This window comes from Capricornis sumatraensis, chromosome 5 (genome assembly GCF_032405125.1).
Source record: "Capricornis sumatraensis isolate serow.1 chromosome 5, serow.2, whole genome shotgun sequence".
Classification (NCBI taxonomy): domain Eukaryota; kingdom Metazoa; phylum Chordata; class Mammalia; order Artiodactyla; family Bovidae; genus Capricornis; species Capricornis sumatraensis.
Genome location: NC_091073.1, coordinates 25,460,467 through 25,480,580, shown reverse-complemented (window position 1 = coordinate 25,480,580; position 20,114 = coordinate 25,460,467). Strand labels below are relative to the sequence as shown.

General features: G+C 41.0%; 1 protein-coding gene across 1 annotated transcript in view; it reads right to left on the bottom strand.

Moving 5' to 3' along the window:
- The window catches only part of SCIN (scinderin), a 78,431-nt gene that overhangs the window by 10,243 nt on the left and 48,074 nt on the right, over positions 1-20,114 (bottom strand). Inside the window, exons 5-11 of the mRNA XM_068972613.1 lie at positions 19,111-19,203; positions 15,789-15,921; positions 15,308-15,396; positions 13,978-14,193; positions 11,501-11,622; positions 5,521-5,611; positions 2,962-3,132 (exon numbers count right to left, since the gene is read on the bottom strand). Coding sequence (XP_068828714.1) covers positions 2,962-3,132; positions 5,521-5,611; positions 11,501-11,622; positions 13,978-14,193; positions 15,308-15,396; positions 15,789-15,921; positions 19,111-19,203 — 915 coding nt within the window. The remainder of the gene's footprint in view (positions 1-2,961; positions 3,133-5,520; positions 5,612-11,500; positions 11,623-13,977; positions 14,194-15,307; positions 15,397-15,788; positions 15,922-19,110; positions 19,204-20,114) is intronic.

Below are 20,114 nucleotides of genomic sequence, written 5' to 3'. Positions count from 1 at the left end.
ATGCAAAGGGTAGTTTGAGAGGCTGCAAGAAACGAAAGAATCTGCATCACAAGCAGCTCACGATGCTTCACAAAGAAGTGTCCACTGGGAAGAGCCCAGGACTGTTACAATTCTCCTTGACTCTTGCCTCTGAAGTCAGCTAAGAAGGCCTGGAGATGAAAACTTCACTTTCAATTTGACAGATTAAAAAATCAGTCACAATTGAACACATGAGAATCCATGCACAGAATGTCATGGATGAGTCAATCCAGAATGGCATTTAAATTATATGACTAAATGAGATCACTCTGAAGAAGGCCAAGACAGCCCTGGAGAGCTCAAGAGCTTCGAGGACAAGCAGAGAAGAATTCAGCAACTGGGTGCGAGTGAAAACAGCCTTCAGAAGGACGACCCTCAGGTGTGGAAGAAATTCTGGTAAGTGTTGAGTGAAAACAGCCTTCAGAAGGACGACCCTCAGGTGTGGAAGAAATTCTGGTAAGTGTGGGGGGTTTCAGAAGCTTCATTAAAAAATAGTGTTTTGAGAAGACAGAAAGAGCAACTGAGTCAAATGCTAGAAAGAGGTTGAAAACAATGGCATCAGAGAAGAGAATTTTGATGGCAAAAGGTAGGTCATTGGCAAACTAGATAAATCCCATGTGGATGGTGTGGCGGGAAGGGATGGCTGAGTGGAGTGGCTTTTGATAGAGGAGGCTTAGCATAGCAGGGACAGTGAAGGGGCGAAGATGACTCTTCTGAGGATCTGTACTCTTAAGGAGCGCAGAGAAAGGATGTGGTAGCCGGGAGGGTCAGAGTCAAGAGAGTTTTTAAAGAAAGCATGGAAGTGTTTTCAAGGCATGTTTGTGCTGCTGAGTAAGTAATCCAGGAGAGAAGAATAAATCAGTGATATGAAGAGAAAGAAGATGACTGCCTGCAAGAATGATGAACTACAGTTAGGATGAGAGCACTAGACAGAGAAATCCAGGGAAGTCCTTGGAAAGCCCCAGGACAGGGGACCCAGGACAGAAGTCAGTGGAGGGGAACGGGGGCAGATGGAATTTGGCCTGAGAGACAGGAGTCATTTTATTTATGTAATAAATATGTATTCATTTATTTAACAGTATATTAGTTTATATAAACATTATTATTTTTATTAATGTATGGATAACAATATATCAATATTAATGTGTACCTTAGTGTTTATATATAAATTACTATTATAAAATGTTTATTAATTGTTAGCTATCAATAAATTAACAATTTAAATTGATTTCGTAAAATAGGCAAGAAGGAGAATTCGATACAGATGCAGACAAGCTGGTGATATTTGAGGGGAGTAGGTAAGGTAATCGGGCTTCCCACGTGGACCCAGTGGGAAAGATCATGTGTTCAATTGTCTCATGCCCACGCACGAGACATAAGAGATGTGGGTTTGATCCCTGGGTCAGAGGGCATGGCAACCCACTCTAGTATCCTTGCCTGGAGAATCCCATGGACAGAGGAGCCTGGCGAGCTATAACCCATAGAGTCACAAAGAGTCGGACATGACTGAAGCAACTTAGCGCGCACGCATGCAGATAAGGTGAATCTTCTGGGATTATTTTTATATTCTCTGTGACTTCAGAATCCATTATCAGGGAAGAACTGGGATGTTGGAGATGTTGGGGGGTTGGTGCGATGGGTGGAGAGGGTTCGTGGATTCAGCCATGAGACTGGAGAATTGCTGGAAGAAATAGGGGCTAAAGGACCCTTGTCACACATTAGACGCTTGCGGTGCTAAAGTTATCACCAAGGACAAGGTCTAGTACAGGATCACCAGTGTGAGATGAAGTGTGGTCAAGATAAGGCTGCTAGATGAGAGGAGCCAGCGATGGAGACAGTGAGACAAGAAAGCTGTCAAATAAGAGGGCAGGACCCTCCGCTCAGCAGACACAGAAAAGAGATGGAGGAGGGAGACGGACAAGAAGGAACGAAGTCAATGAGGCAAAAGTGAGCAAGGAGGGGCACCTGCCATCCCATCCCTGGTCAGCCGGCATCAGGGAAAAACACAGCTTCCACTCGAGAGGGCTGTATGGGCCTCTGTGACCTCAGAATATGGAACAAGAAAAGGGGCGGCTTAGAGGAGAGGTTCCAGGGGGAAGGAGGCTGTGACCCACCTGCTTTTAAGGGCTCATCCGGACAACTTGGCAGAGCAGTCCAGGTTTGCGGGCATACAGAGAGCGCAGGGCAGTTAGGAGACTTGGGAGACCTGGGTCTCAGTGAAGACTGAGGTGACGGGGTAAGGAACTGTGAAGAATCCTCCTTGAAGTCAAAGTACTCAGCCATTCAAAACCCTGGGCCCACTGGCCTTGCCCCATACCTGGCGGGCTTGGGGCCGGACACCGCGATCTGGGGCTTGGCTTCTTTCACAGCTGCCACTCAGAGGCAGCTAGTTCAGCCAGCTGAATTATGACTCTGGCCCAGTGTGGCAAAGCTTGCCTTCCATGTTCCTTTACATTTGTGCAAATAAGGGCCTTCTCTCTCAACCTCCCCAGTGTGGTCACCGGACCATCACCGCGATCCATCTTCCCCCAGGCCTTTCAAGACAGAGCTTAAGCTGTCTCATGGCTTCAACAACTTGATTTGTTACATTCTTCTTTTTTTGTACATAATTAAATTTATTTTTAATGGAAGGATAATCGCTTTACAGTATTGTGTTGGTTTCTGCCAAACATCAACATGAATCCGTCCCCTTTCCATTATTCTTAAATCCATTTGTTTTGTTACAATGTGGTTGAAAAATATGAGAGGCCTGTTATCTGATTAACTTTTTTACTTTTTACCTGATGCTCCTGCTTTTAGTATTTTTAATGGTGAAAACTGGATAAGTAATAGCAATGAAAGAAGTTTACTTGCCACTTTTTTTAATGACTAATATTGGCTGATGACCCAGGGCCACTGGGAAGTCCATGAGCAGGGCAGGTTTTATTGACTGCGTGACATTACCTCCATAATTCTGGTGATCGAAGCCAGGTTTCTTCGGACTTGAAAGAGGCGTGTAGAGGGGGCCGGCGCCTGACCTTCTTTCTTTGATGTTCCGTTCTTGTAAATAATGAGCGGTTTGTCTTTGAACAAACTCAGCAGGTGAGCAGGTTCTTTGCCTTGGGAGACTCGAATCTGGGGGCAGAGGGGATAAAGAAATGTAATAAAGAGGGCAATGAAAGAAGGCAGTATTTCCAAAGACATCCTTATTTTTCTTTTCGAAAACAAAATTAAAAGTAAATAAAAAGTCAAGTGCAGGAGGAACGATGATTAACAGAAAATATAGGTTCATAAAAATCAAGCACAGCTTCCTTGCTGACTTAGGAACCATTAGTTATTCCAGATACAGCACACTGGGGTGGGGGGAGGGGGTTATAATACCACATTGCATGGCTTTCTGCTTCTTCACTGCACCACTTACACCTTAGCACAAAGATGTAAAAAAAAAAAGAGTAATTTTTATAAAAGATGACAAAGATCAGCACTTTGTTGTTTTTCCTTTTGGAGATGTAGGTGAACACATGTGTGAAAGTGCTAGTTGCTCAGTCATGTCTGACTCTTTGTGACCCCAAGGACTATAGCCCGTCAGGCTCCTCTATCCATGGGATTCTTCAGCAAGAATACTGGAGTGGGTTGCCATTCCCTTCTCCAAGGGATCTTCCCAACCCAGGGATCAAACCCAGGTCTCCTGCTTTGCAGGTATATTCTTTCCCATCTGAGCCACCATCGTAATCTAGGAGTGAACAAATATTTCAATCCAAACATCAAAAGCTGGGAAAATAAACAGAATAGACTTTTACTTTTTCACTTACCTATGGAAACAGTAATAGTAGATTTACTTAACATAATCATTTGTCAGGATAAAGAAACTGAAGAAAATAAATGATAAATGACTTAATTTCATCTATTAGTTTAACAGATACTGGATTAGACATGAATTTCCTATTTTTTTGCATAAACTATTGATGCATTTATTTACATGAAGAGTTCAAATTTTGTGTCAGTCTCCTGTTTTTTTCAATTATGTTGCCTTTTGCAAAAATTGAACCATCTCCCCTACCCTGCCCTGGTCTGTTTGTTTTCTAGAAACCAAGTGAATGAGAATGCTGAAGTACACACCATCATGGGGAGGCCTAGGGAGTGGTGAAAGTAACTCCACAGATAATCTTCAGTTAGCAGACATTTATTTAAAAAAGCAAGCAGCCAATTATGAAACTGTGTTGGGGCAAGGTTAGCTAAGAGTACCTAAAACTATTGTTGCCTTAGCATTTCCCATAACATTGGGAAAACCTCAACTGCCAAATTGAGAGAAAGAGGGCTACTGATTAAAACCCATTCTCCACTGTGAATGAAAACAAGAAAGAGAAAGGGGAATTCCCTGGCAGTTCATGCTTAGGACTACACTTCCATTGCAGGGAGTTCAGGTTTGATCCCTGATCAGGGAACTATGATCCTGCAAGCGATGCAGCAAGGCCAGAGAGAGAGAAAAGAGAAAGGTAAATTGACAATTTTTCAGTACTGTTGATAGCAGAGCATGAAGGAATGTTTAAAACAGCGATTTTATTTATTGTAAACCCCTGCCATCTAGTGGTAAAACAAGGCATTATGCTTTCATTGTTAATTCAGAATTCAAATGCCTGACAATAAATTCATTCATTGGGTGTATTAAATATTAGTAGTTAACTCTGAAATGTAGAATTTATAAGGCACAATGCATATCTTCAAAGTTTTGTGTGATTTGGTAAGAATAGCTGAAAGGTTAATTAAATGACACAGGTGATGTCAGTTCTTAGACATATTTCATTCAGGAAATCAATGTAGTAAACAGTTCATGGGGAAGTCGACGGAGTTAAGTGTATTTAAAGAATTCAATAATCTTGTTAACTTGTTAACTGACAATTAAAACGTTAGTTTATATAAATAAATATAAATAACAACGTTAGTTTATTATAAAGTTAATATGCATCTTTAAATTTAAGTCTAACTTGCTTTATTTAGGAACTAAAAACCAAGATGGAATGAAAACCAGCTCAAAGACTGGAATGGATCTCTATATGTTACATATTATGTACTAAAGTGTCAGACTTACTTTTCTAATTAATTATTACCTTTGAATCAGGTAATAATTTAGATAGAGATTTGATTTATAAAGATCTGAAAATGTATAAAGATTTGAAAACTGGAGGTGATCAGCTGGAAGTGATAACTCAGGTAGAATGGTTTTAATACTTAGTAACAAGTGGCTGCCGTTGATCTGATATGATGCCAAAGGAAAGATTCTTTGGGGCTCTAAATTTGTTAATAGCTTATTTTTGTTTCTATTTTTAAAAATTTGTTTGTTCCCTCTTTTCCAGAATCTGAGAAAACAAGTAGGGCATGAGAGTAGGAATATTTAAATTCTGAAATGAAAAAAAGGAAATATTTACAAAGTGTCAAATCTGCATCCTGATGTGGGAGAAGGGTTTTAAGGAGACATTGGGCTTGCAAAACTTGTATGAGTTTAGGGGGTAAAAACATCCCAACCTGCACAGCCTGTCCCCCGAGAGATCTATCCAACTGAACAGTCAGGAATGCGGAGGTTGTCAGCTCATCCCTCGTGGCATTTGCTCCTTGCCTGGAGGAACCAAAGCAAAACAAATTAGCTTGCATTTAAGTTTAAGATCTCTAAGGCAGGCATTTCAAACAGAAACTTAAGTTATTATGAAAGATCAAGAAGAAATTTTGCTGTTTTGACATTAAAAAGCCATAGAAGCTATTGTTTTTTAAAGTACTAACACTGAGCCATGATCTATCCTGTGTATTGTTTAGAACAACGTATAATAGATGTTTGTAATCTCCATTTCAAGGGCCCATTTTTAGTTCCATAATAACTTAGCTAGGTAGTCAATTCTGTCTGATTTCAAGTTGGAGCTGCCTATTTTGGGAAACAATCTCAACAGTGAAAATAATCCATTTGAGTAGTGTATGAGCCAGATCTATTGGGCTGGATATTAGAGGCACTTTTTTTTCCATGACTATTTGGTGAGCATAGTAACAAATGTGTGGACCCACAAAAATCAAGACAATAATGATCAGAAGCAGGCGATGGAGGGGCTTTCCAGGTGGCTCAGTGAGTAAAGAATCTGCCTGCAATGCAGGAGACACAGGAGACGTGTGTTCAACCTGTGGGTTGGGCAGATCTCCTGGAGCAGGGCATGGCAACCCACTCCAGTATTCTTGCCTGGAGAATCCCATGGACAGAGGAGCCTGGCGGGCAGTCTAGAGTGTCGCAAAGAGTTGGACACGATTGAATCAACTGAGCGTGTGCATACACACACACACAGAGGTAATGGAGAGGCCCCCATTTTGTAATTCTGGTCATTCTTTAAAGGGGTTTCCCATGGACAGAGGAGCCTGATGGGCTGCAGTCCATAGTGTCACAAAGAGTTGGACACGATTGAATTGACGGAGCGCACACACACAAACTCATACAGGCAATGGAGAGGCCCCCATTGTGTCATTCTTTAAAGGAATTATGAAAAAAATGGTAAGAGAAGCTAAAGCATCAGTGACCAGACACTGCTGCTAAGTCGCTTCAGTCGTGTCCAACTCTGTGCGACCCCATAGACGGCAGCCCACCAGGCTCCCCTGTCCCTGGAATTCTCCAGGCAAGAACACTGGAGTGGGTTGCCATTTCCTTCTCCAATGCGTGAAAGTGAAAAGTGAAAGCGAAGTCCCTCAGTCGTGTCAGACTCTTCACGACCCCATGGACCGCAGCCTACCAGGCTCCTCCATCCATGGGATTTTCCAGGCAAGAGTACTGGCGTGGGGTGCCATCGCCTTCTCCGAGTGACCAGATAGGAATCAATAAATCAGTTCATTCAATTCATTGGCAACTTCTCTTTCTAGGATAATTTGTGGCTCTATCTCCAAACACTGGCTTAACCTACACAACAGCCTCTGGGAGATCTGCTTGTTTGAAGACTGTGGGAGGCAAAAAGCAGTGAAAGCATTGTTTGTAGCCAATCCTCCCATCTCTACATGACTACAGGTTAGCAGGAAGAACACCAGCCCTGGAAATAGATTTTGACAATTAATCATATTCTTGCTTCTGAAGGTTTGAGAGTGACCTACCTGTTCCATACCCAGAACCAGATTAACAGTAGGCTCCCAACCTGGACAACACACACACACACACACACACACACATACACCCCCCCCACACATGCACATATGCACACACATACCCCCACAACACTGAGTGCAGGAAGCCTGTCTCATTTATCTTAGAATATTTCATTGAACCAACAGAGTCAAATGGTTGAAATGAAAATGTTGTACAGTGGGGTGAAAAAAAAGCACATGCTTATGTCAGACATATGTTTAAAAAAAATAGAAAATGCTTTCCATAATAAGGGCACACATGAAGATATAGTCTTTTAATGCGAATAACTGAAATTTTCCATGAGCCTGTCATGCTAGCAAACACTTCTGGGAGCCACTGGAAGCACCAGGCGGGGAGTCACACAGAGCTTAGGAAACAGCAGGGTCTGTTATCACCTGTCCTTTATTCCCTAGCTCGGCAATTTCTTGGATATTTCTTCATTTTCTTTTTTTTGTTCCTTCAGGAAAACACCAGCTAACAGACAACATCACTAAACTTTTGTCATCATTTCACTTGTTTTTTTTTTTTTTTTTCCCAGAGTATTTCAATCAGCAATACTGAAAACCCTCACCAAACTTTTGCCTTCTGACACTTAGTAAATATTTCACTGTTTATCTCAAACCCTTCTTCCTCTTCCTGTCAAAGTGACCACGCTTCCACCCACACAGATTCAAACTAATTTGCTTTATGGATCTGTGACCCAGGCAGTCAAGGACTGCACTGCAATCAAGACCATAAGAAGATTGCTTTGTCTCTAACTTTGAAATCCTGTGCTTAGAGGGAGAAAAGAAGCTGTCTACTTTGATATGATTTCTTCTTTACAAATCTGTGGTACTTGTTACTCATTAAAAATAAATGCATGAAAATGGAATTTACTGCTTCAAGAGACTCATCATCACCACTGATCAAAGTTTGTTTAATTTCAATTACTTGACATTTCAGAGAAAAGATCACTGCTGAAATTAGTTTTCTCTTGTCATTTTAGAGTCTCAGGAGTTTCAGAAGTAAAAAGACAAATTTGCGTATTCAGCAGTGATTTCATTCAAGTTTGTCACCTTTACCTCTGCCTCTTGGATTTACCCTATTCATACCCCATGATTGAAATGACCACATAAACTGGACAGTTGTTTAATTTGAAGCTAGTCTTCAGGAGGCACTTCCTAAAGGCCTCTTCACTATGTTTATGGACGTTTTCGAAGTTCTGCAAACTATACATCAACAAACTGACAAATTTAACATCTGTGCCATCAAACGACCCCATGGACTGTAGCCCGCCAGGCTCCTCTGTCCATGGGATTCTCCAGGCAAGAATACTGGAGTGGGTTGCCATGCCCTCCTCCAAGGGATCTTCCCGACCCAGGGATCAAACCCAAGTCTCTGGCATTACAGGCAGATTCTTTACTGTCTGAGTCACTAGGAAAGCCCAGCTAATCACTTGGCTCCTTCTCATTCACTGGTTTTATCTTTTGCTCCCTAACTTTGCTCGTGCCATACACCATTACTAATAGATTAGAGCACGCTTTTTCTTGCATTGCTAGGAACACCTTCCCATTTGCTTGCTTTCTTCACTCTCATTCTGCTCCCACTTAGATGTCACTTTTAGGAGTCCTTCGCCAATAACCTAGCAGTGAGCTCGAGTGTCTGTTCCTAATTCTACACAGACCATTCAGCTTGGTTTTATCTTAAGCGTTCATACTTTATTGAAATGGCTGATAACCATCTTCCTCTCTTTAAGTATAAATTCTAGGGGAACGCTTTTTATTGTATCTTTAGTATCTAGCTCAGTGCTTAGCACATAGAAAGTGCTCAATGGGCACTTTCAAATGATTTAAAGAACAGCTTTTACATTCAAAATTTATAACCTGATTTAATCCATTTTATCTATATCCACATAGTTATTTATGTGGATTGCAAATTGCTAATTCCTCAGAACATTCTCTTGAATTACTTATTTAATCTTTCCCGTTTGATCTAAGTGCCACAATTATTAACTATATTTTTTACATACCAAAAAGTATTTAGAGGAAGACTAAGAAATAGATGGAGAAGGCAATGGCACCCCACTCCAGTACTCTTGCCTGGAAAATCCCGTGGATGGAGGAGCCTGGTGGGCTGCAGTCCATGGGGTCGCTAAGTCGGGCATGACTGAGCAACTCCACTTTCCCTTTTCACTTTCATGCATTGGAGAAGGAAATGGCAACCCACTCCAGTGTTCTTGCCTGGAGAATCCCAGGGACGGGGGAGCCTGGTGGGCTGCCATCTATGGGGTCGCACAGAGTTGGACACGACTGAAGCGACTTAGCAGTAGTAGCAGCAAGAAACAGAATGTAAAAGAAAAGCTTACTCAGAATGCAAGTAATGTAAATTCATTACCTACTTACAATGAATTTATCCCTACAGATGCCATGCTTTGCACAGATACTTTTCTGAATTAAAATTTTAGAAAAGGAAATTGCAAAATAAGGACATAGTTTCTACCAGGGGATAGCTGCAGGCAGGCCTTAAAGACAGCTGCAGACCAAGGTGTGAAATGTCACTTCACCCATCACAAGAGTTGTGCCTTTGCATTAAATTATTTACTCTATCTGATTCCCCCCTCCTTTTATATATAACTTTTGAAAGTTATCTGATTGTGAGGAAGAGAGAGAATACATGGAAACATCTAACATTTTGCTGGCACAAACACGCTGCTCAAAAAAACGGGTTGCTATGAAGATGGCATCTTAAACACAGCGCTAAATAGCTAAGTACATTCATCTTTGACAGGATATGATGCAACTGTGGGGTCAGAAATGTCTCTGAACACAGTGGTTCTCATTAATGCCATGGTGTACATGAGAAACTCAAGAGTCCTGCCAACTGGGGGTCTGATTTCTTTGGTATAAAGAGGGCACTGGGTAGTCAGCTTTGGGAAAAATTATCCGGGTTAGTATGGTGCAGCTAGTGTTCAGAGCCATTGCCTAAGGCAGTGCCTATCAATCACTAACGTGATTCTGAATCATCCTGAGAACTTGTTAAAACATAGGTTCCACTTTAGTAGGTCAAAGGTGGGGCCTGATATTCTCTATTTCTAACCAGCTCCCCAGTGATGCTGATACTCCTGGTTTCCACACCATCCTCGGGGTACCAAGAACCCATGGGGTGGGGACAATCACCTCATCTCCTAGTCTTGGTTAAGGTCAAGGCACTGGCCAGTATAAGGGGGAAGTGGTCCCACTGTGAGGACAAAGGATGACTGTCATCCGGTGGGACACTCACCATAGAGAAAAGTCACCCTATCAGCAGACACCCGAGTCCTCGTCCACTCAGTATCCTCACTGAAGACAGCTACCACCACGTAGGCAAAGGCAGGATCCTGCTTCATCCTCGCAACTTCAACCTACACCTCTCAGCTTTAATACCCTTTTTGAAAATTCTTTTCTTTTTCTCAGTCTTCTCAGAAATATTCCACTTTATCTGATTTCACTTCATAAATAGTTTGAGAATCCAGCATTACACGATTTGTTATGTGTACTTCACTTACTTGGTTGGACGTTTCCATTGGCACTGACTCTAAGTCAGTTTGAAGGTGAAAGTGTTAGTTACTCAGTCATGTCCTGATGCTTTGCGACCCTATGGACCATAGCCCACCAGGCTCCTCTGTCCATGGGATTCTCCAGGCAGGAATACTGGAGTGGGTTGCCATTTTCTTCTCCAGGGGACCTTCCTGACCTGAAGATCAAACCCAAGTCTCCTGCATTGCAGGCTGATTCTATATGGTCCCAGCCACCAGGGAAGTAAACTTAAACTTCAATTAACTCAAATCATTATGCAAAAGAAATGGATAAGAAATGGAAGCAATAGCATTTTTTGTTTAGTACTGCTATGAATTTCATGAGGACAAAGAATAAGGATGCATCAATTTGAGATCTCCAGAGTCTGAAATAGAACCATAAATTATATACATGCCTTAGAGAATCTGATTCATTGAAATGTTGCAACTCCAAACAGGATGAGCCTCTATGAATTTTAACAATAAGAAGACATGGTACCTGATGCTGGCCAGTTGGAGTGTTTGTTAGCTTTCAAAGGAGAGGAGTTACTCAACTACATATCCACTAAAGGAACACCACCCTTCAGCTATCAAAACCTTTCTCCTAAATTACTAAGGATGACTTTTCTCTAAACTGCTCTTGGACAGCAGCTACCAAAACATAGCCAAAATCATACTAGAAGAAAATACTACATTCACATTATACAAAGCTCACTAGGCTAAATTATAGGATAGTTTCCCATATTGAGGGAATATAATGAAATTTAACTTTGGAGCAACATGCGGCCTCTACAGAACTTGAGATTTTATGAAAGAGGGAAACTTACCAGGTATAGATAATCTGTCCTCTGGGATAAGTGTAAAGTATAATGTAGCAGTCACCACCATAGAATTCACCATAAGAGTTTGGGTCAATTTCGACCCTACCGTTGTTTTCTACACGCCAGATCTAAAAGAAATAAATATGTGTATCAAAATCAAAATCTTCTTTATCTAATAATACTTCTCTAAGGTTTAAAAAAAAAACATTTTGGTTTAGATCTGTCATTAAAAACCTTTGACTTTTGTAACCAGTTACAAATCAAGCAACAGGAAGACATTTTTGTCAGTTTGGCTATTGACTTGTTAAGCGTTTAGAGTGCTTTTATACTCTTTTCTTTTATACCCTTCATAGTACTTCCCTCAGTTCTGAGCCTGTGGATTAATAAATACCTATTGTTTGATTGATTAGTGAAAATAGCATGACACTCTAGTTACACGGCAAACTGAAATACTTAGCTCAGAAATACATCTCTTAACGTATATAAATTTTTCATCAGTTGGGAGGCAATTTTTAAAAACTTCTCCTTCCCTGTGCTTTAAGGCATGAGACTGTTTTTTTTTTTCCCCCCAGGTAAGAGTGGCAGATTGTGACTAAACAATAAAAATGCCAAATTGCATGACTTCTATTTTCAAAATGGGCCATAAGACTAAGATAGAAGCAGGCAGAACTAGTTATTTTCTATTTCCTCCTCCTCATCACAAACTAAAGGTATTTTTGATTAAAAGTTGGAGAGATGAGAGCTGTAAATGAAATGGGCAAGTACACGTGAGTGAGAGACTGCCGGCGCCGCGTGCACACACATCCTCCTGCCTGGGTCCTGAGAGGCTCAGGACAGATCCTCTGTTTTGAAATTGGGGCTTCCCTGGTGGCTCAGACAGTAAAGCATCTGCCTGCAGTGTGGGAGACCCGGGTTCGATCCCTGGGTTGGGAAGATCCCCTGGAGAAGGAAATGGCAACGCACTCCAGTACTCTTGCCTGGAAAATTCCATGGACTGAAGAGCCTGGTGGGCTACAGTCCATGGGGTCACAAAGAGTCAGACATGGCTGAGCGACTCCACTTTCACTTTGAAATTGAAGATGAGCAAGTGGAATGAAGCAGTGCAGTGCTTTCAGAGAGCAGCCTTCCTGCACCATCCGACAGGAACAATGGCAGCATGGCTTGGCTACACCCAAAATCCTAGAGAAAACCTTAGCCATCATCTTCCCAGGGTGGCATGGGAGGACTTCTCAGAACACTATGCTCTGAGGTGGAGACTGCAGCCAGGACACATTTGGAGCTGGGGATCCATGTCCACCACGGGGCTCTCTGGCTGTGCTGAGCTCCAGAAAAGGGTGTCTGAGCAGGACACAGACCCAGGCCCCAAAGCTGATAACCCTCTGACAGCGACCACAGGAGGCACTTCTCCCTGGGTAGTCCCCATAACCCCTGCCCAGCTTAGATTCACACTTCATGCCTTTGAAAAGAGGAAAACACCTTCTTAAATCCCTTACATTAAATCTCAGACTTTGGTCTGAGCAGTGTGTGATAAGCTCTGGGAATGAAGAGATAAATTATTCAATTCCTTCCCTCAAGGAACGACAAGAGGTCTGGGAGGAGAAATCTCTAAGTAAATGAACAACTCTGTGGTACTTCTACGATGAATCTGTGAAGAACATGACTTCTGGCTTGCGAACAGAGAAAGGTCATTTCAGTGCAGAGAGAAGTCTCTTCAGAAGAGATGAAGCTTGTGACTTAACTGAGTTACAAAGGAGGAGCTGGAGGAGCCCTCGAGGCTGAGGAGGCTGAGGTGCAGAGAGCAAGGCTCAGTCATGGAAGGCCTGGGAGGCCCAGTTAAGGACGGATGTTCTCAGGAAGACTGTGGAGAGCCACCAACATACTCTAGAACAGAAGTGATCTTATACGGTTCCCCTTAAGTTAGATGACTCAATGGCAGACCAAACATGAAGAGATTTTAGTTAGGGAGAATACTTAAGAGGATTTCAACAATTTTTGTAAAATAATAGCAATAATCAACAAATTCATTTTGAATGCTCTAAAAACATCTGTGATGTTGGCACATAACACACAATTTGCCTTTGTGAATGCCCCTAAGGTGCAAGGGAAGGAAAAACTTAGGTCCTTGGAGCTTTTGGAACAATGTACCCACACTGGACAAGTCTAGTTCCGAGAGCAGAAGCAGGCTTGGACCAGGAAATGAGATGGAGACAGCTGGGTTCCTTGGAGGCCTCTAAGGTGGTTAGGTGATCTTACACAAATTACCTAGTTTCTTAGAATCTCAGCAAACACACTATACACTAAGACTGAAGGTCAGACAATGCTGTCTTCCAACTTTCAACTCCCTGGTTTAATATACAATCTTGGATCATCTTTATTAATCATGAAAATGCACATTTTACAATTTGCAGCTTCCTGAAGTTATATTTCCACGTAAACTGGCAAAAATGGGCTTGACAAACAAATAAACAGAAATATGTAAGTACCTCCACTTTGCCAGAACCATCATCCACCATATGATGCTGGGCTGCCATTTGTGGAGAACTGTGCAATTTTGAGGCGTCAAATGGAATTTGTTTTATGTGAGCCACTTTTTCTGTGACATACACTTTCCCGAAGCCATCGCTCTGATCTCTATCTCTCCAGTCCTTAAAGAACTGTTTGAAGATTGGTGTTTCACCTCCTTCTGGAAGAACTTGAATCTGAAATGTAAAAAATTACTATTATTATTAGCTCAGTGGGTAGAGCATCAGACTTTTAATCCAAGGGTCCAGGGTTCATGTCCCTGTTCAGGTGCTCTGGTTTGGGCTTCCCTGGTGGCTCAGTAGTAAAGAATCCGCTAGCCAGTGCAGGAGAGATGGGTTTGATCTCTGGGTCAGGAAGATCCCCTGGAAAAGGGAATGGCAACCCACTCCAGTATCCTTGCCTGGGAAATTCCATGGACAGAAGAGCCTGGCAGGATATAGTCCATGGGATCACAAATAGTCGAACACGACTAGTGACTAAACAACAATAATTATAAACAGAAAAATAAGAGACCAAGGAAAAACAATAGTCTAGTTTTGGAGAAAAAACTAAGGAAACACAAAGAAGAGTCTTTTTTTTTTTTTTAAAGATAACAAATGTAAACTTAGAAGCTGGATTCCATATATGAACACAAAAGGAAAAATATCAAATATGAAGCGAAAACAATCCAACCCTGCTTTTTTTCTGATAGCTAAAGTAACTGCCAATGAATTTGGATGTTTGAGAGAAGAATCAAGTCATTTCATATGTTTCCATTACAGTCAAGCAAGTTTGACTGTTTTTCTATTTTAGGTTCATAGGAGGCCTGTGACCTGAAAGAAATTATCTCCTCGTGCTGCTTTTGCCAGGACATAAAAAGGAAGAGAACAGATGAAGCTAGGAGGTTCAGAAAAGAAGAGCAACTAGTCAGTGTCTAAATTAATCTCCATGAAGGCAAGTATTTTCTGGGCCTTAGTCCATGTTTATACAACTGGCTCCAGGGAATAACTGATACGTGCTCTCAGTTAATTCAACTGTGCTTGACCATCTCGACTTAAAGGCTGTGCAAGAAGTGAATGGGCTTTTATTCTAATCACAGAGTCCCACTGAAAGTCTAATCTCCAATTGCTGCAAAATGTCGTCCTCCACACAAGAGTTCTAGGAGCACAGGACCCAACATTGCACGCACATAGGTAGGAATGCCTTCTGTGTATGTGTTTTTGAACCAAATTCGCTCAGGAGTTCTGTGGTGATGTCACGAGCTCCCATATCTAAAAAAATTTTTCCTAGCTAGTTCATTTCCATACGTACTTGGGTATTTGTAGAATAATTCATTTGCTCTAGGAATTCCTCAGCTGTCTTCATGGCAGCCTTTCTCTCCTGGGGATTAGCATCTTTACCTAACATGCAACATAAATGAAAGAGAATTTTAGAGACACAAGATATTACATGATTAAGAGATACTTGTGCACCAAAATTTAAACATAATTATAATTTAACTACAATACTGAAAAATGGCAAAACTTCCTAGTATACTAAATATATTTAACAATATTATAATATAGAATATATAAAAAATTCTATTCTAGTGCCCAAAGACTTTCTTTTACCCCATCATCCCTAGTAAATAAGGCTAATAATAAGAAAATATGGTTTTGATGTCTGCATTGTATAGATCATGCAGAAAGGCAAGCTTTTTTTTAAGTCAGAAAAGATGTTTTATCTTTCTGAAGAAATACATATAAATCTGAATTATGTCAACAATGCCAATGGCATTTGTCTTTTTTTTCACCTTTCCATACGAAAATCTGTTTTGCAGCACCGTGGTCCAAAATGAAGCATTCTTCAGACAGCAGCATCGCCATGGAGAAGGGGTTTTCTTCTGCCACCAGACTCACTTTCATGGAGCCGCTGGCATCTGAAACCTGACATGAAAACTATGAGCTTGCTTGAGGATGATCAGTGAGCTCTAAACTATGATCATGGTGACGGTTGCTCAACTCTGTACATGTAATAAAAACTACTGAATTGCACACTTTAAATGGATAAACTACATAATATGTACGTTATATCTCAACAAAGCTATTTCAAAGAAAACAAAGACCAAAAAAACCCCTCATGAACCCAGTTATACCTTGGAAAAGACTTTCTTAAAGCCCTTTAGGATAAAAGTACTACTAATAAAAGGCTAAGTTTCATGGATAAAGTTTGTTTCAGTTTTCACATTTACCAGGCACCACACAATGAACTTCACATGATTATTTCTTAGTCTTTATAAAAATCTTTGAAATAGATACCCTTGTACTCATTGCACACACACAAAGCTGAAGCTTAAACACTCATTCATTCAATATTCGCTGAGTACTACCATATCCCAGACACTGTGGTAAAGAATGCACTGATATATTATACCTTATGCTTACAGACTTTTTTCAATATGGAGCCTGTCATTTACTTAAATATGCTGTATAAATTATCAAAGTAAATCTCATGTCACAAATAAAACATCATAAAATAAAACTTGTGACATCTGTGTCACAAGTCAATTTACCAAGACTCCCGAAGTTTGGAAACGGCTATAGAACTTTTTTTTTTTTTAATAAGCTGGAGACGTACAGCTTACAAAGTCTTACAAAATTTCCTAGGTTAGAATTCAGTTTTTTCAAGGCCTGGTAGGCTGAAAGGTAATCCACCTAGGCACTTGTTAAATATGCAGATTTGAGGGTCCTCCCTAGATGAGTGGTGGGGTTTTACAGCACTGCGGTGGCGCTTGAATTCTGTATTTTTAGAAATCACCCTAGGTGACTCAGCTTCCCAGCCCTGTGCTGTTGCGTTAAGTCACTTCAATCGTGTCCGACTCTTTGAGACCCTATGGACTGTAACCTGCTAGGCTCCTCTGTGCATGGGATTCTCTAGGCAAGACTACTGGAGTGGGTTGCCATGCCCTTCTCCAGGGGATCTTCCCTACCCAGGGATCGAACCCGAGTCTCTTACGTCTCCTGCATTGGCAGGAAGGGTCTTTACCACTAGCGCCACCTGGGAAACCCTGTTCAGCTATTTCAAATTATTTTCACGACTGAAATAGAAGTATGCAATACATGATACACCCACTAGAGGGAGCATTGACCCAAGATTAACATGTGTGTGTCAGTCGCTCAGTCGTGTCCAACTCTTTTGAGATCCTATGGACTGTAACCTGCCAGGCTCCTCTGTCCATGGAATTCTCCAGGCAAGAAATCTGGAATGGGTTGCCATTCCCTTCTCCACGGGATCTTCCTGACCCAGAGATAGAACTCTGGTCTCCTGCACTGCAGGCAGATTATTTATCAACTGAGCCACCAGGGAAGCCCCACGATTAACATGTTCATCTTATTTATTTACTCTCATGATGCTATCTCAGGGGAGAACAGCTTTATTTAATGAGGTGACATAAAAGGTGTTTGTTAAACTCTTGAAATTGGGTTTTAGAAACCCAATTCTAACAATAAAAATAGTAAATATAAATTAAAATAAATTTATGTTCAAAAAATAATAAATTATTTAATTAAAATTAATTTTAAAATAATTTTAAAATAAAAATAATAAAAAATGAAACCCAATAATAAAAAATAAGCAGTCACAAAATCTTTAGAATAACAATTTCTGTGTGGCTTATATTAAAATCATCAGCATTTAGGAGTGGTTAAGACATTTTCCTTTGCCATCTAGAAAAAAAGAATCTATTTCTCCTTTCTTTCTACAGAAAAGGAAGTTATTCTAGACAAGACAGTAGCTTGAACTTCATTTAAAAATCACAGTGTGTCTGAGCTAGACCATCCCTTTAAAGAGCAGAAAATAGATGTCCTTCTTATCAGAGATAAGAAAAGGACTCAATTCCACAGGGAGATTGTGGTCTGCTCCAAATCATCTGCTTGGAAAGTTACAAAAGCAGGGAATGCTTAACGGATCCCATGTGAACAGTCTCCTCACCTGGTACATCTTCTGGATTTTGTTACCCTCACCAGCAATAAAATCATAAAATTGTGGATTGGAAGGAACCTAAGTAGTCTTCCAATTTAATCTCTCTTTTTTCAGATAAGAAAACTAAGACCCAGAATGGCCGTGTCTTGGCCAAGGTCACTCTGGCAGTCCTTCCCACAGAGTTAATAAGGAACTAAGTCTGCCAACAGCCAGGACAGTTTTTACCTTTTTCCTTCCAGCTATTTGATTTGATAACATTGCCCTCTTATAAAATAAGACTTTATGATGGCTAAACAGGATATTTCAAGTGAGGTCACAATTTTATAGCTCATTAGGATTTCATAAAAAAAAGCTTACAGTCTCTTTACTCTACGAAGGAAACACTTTATTGAATGTATTGTACTGAATGTAAGATATCAGGACATATTGTCGCTGGAGCGACGAGCAGTCGAGAGGAGATACCCCACCTCCGAGGCAAGGAGCACCGGCTGTGTTTTGCTCCAAAGAATTGATGCTTTTGAACTGCGGTGTTGCAAAAGACTCTTGAGAGTCCCTTGGACTGAAGGGAGATTCAACCAGTCCATCCTAAAGGAGATCAGTCCTAAATAATCATTGGAAGGACTGATGTTGAAGCTGAAACTCCAATACTTTGGCCACCTGATGCGAAGAGCTAACTCATTTTAAAAGACCCTGATGCTGGGAAAGATTGAAGGTGGGAGGAGAAGGGGATGACAGAGCATGAGATGGATGGATGGTGTCACCGACTCAATGGACATGGGTCTGGGTAAACTCCGGGAGTTGGTGATGGACAGGGAGGCCTGGCGTGCTGTGGTCCATGGGGTTGCAAGGAGTCGGACACGACTGAGTGATTGAACTGAACTGAACTGTTGCAAACTAGTACAGCAACAATATATATAATTTTTTAATTTAAATCACAGCAAATTATTTGTTGTTTTTAATAAAAAAATTTAAAAGTAATAGAAATAGGAGTTTTAAATAACTGTGTTAAAGCAAAGAACAAATTCTTCCCACACATTTCTCTTTGAGGGCAATGAGGAGCATTGTCATCTGTGGCAAACTGTCCCTCCCCAGCAGGTCTCCCCAGCACCATCCTGTCCAATAAAAACAACAGAACTTCCTACCAGTGAACTCACCATATAGAGTTTAGCCATTTTCCTATTAGTTATATCTGCTTTGATGTCATCATCATCTTCTCCATCCCTAAGCTCTGGCTTTTTCCCTAATACCTGGAAAAAAAGAGTACAGATAAAAAGATAAAGACCTCTCATTAGTACTGAAGTTAAAAAAAAAGATTCTAAAGTCATAGATTATAAAATATTAGCAACTGAAATGACAAGGCTCGGACATTTCTCACCAATCATGCTAAACTGGCCTTCTCCCACAGATCAAATCAATCAATAGCCTTAAGTAAACAAACACGGAGTCTGCTGGTGATGCGAACTTTCAAGGAAGTGAAATCCCAAACTTGAAAGTGTAGGTCTCCGTATTATTGAAAACTAGTAGGAATTAATTAAAATATGAGTTCTAAGTTCAGCTGTGCAACAAAATATCTTCCATAACCTCTGCTTCTACAAGCAATCTATAGGTTTTATTAATTTATTGTAACAAAGTCTTGGGCAAAATTACTATTTGAGGGTAGGGTACTATTATTATTATTGATATAGGCTGCTGCTGCTGCTAAGTCGCTTCAGTGGTGTCTGACTCTGTGCGACCCCATAGATGGCAGCCCACCAGGCTCCCTGTCCCTGGGATTCTCCAGGCAAGAACACTGGAGTGGGTTGCCATTTCCTTCTCCAATGCATGAAAGTGAAAAGTGAAAGTGAAGTCGCTCAGTCATGCCCAACTCTAGCGACCCCATGGACTGCAGCCCACCAGGCTCCTCTGTCCATGGGATTTTCCAGGCAAAAGTACTGGAGTGGGGTGCCATTGCCTTCTCCGATTGATATAGGCTAGGCTAGATGAACTGTCAGTTAATCATATCATGCTTTGCTTCCTGGTGCATTTTTGACACAGAACAAACGAACGTTGAATGAATGAATGTGCTTATGTACTCTTTGCACAGCTGATGCAATCCAAAAGTTTAAGGAAAGCATTTGGTAGAAAATACATTTGGATATGCTTTGAATTTCTGTACACT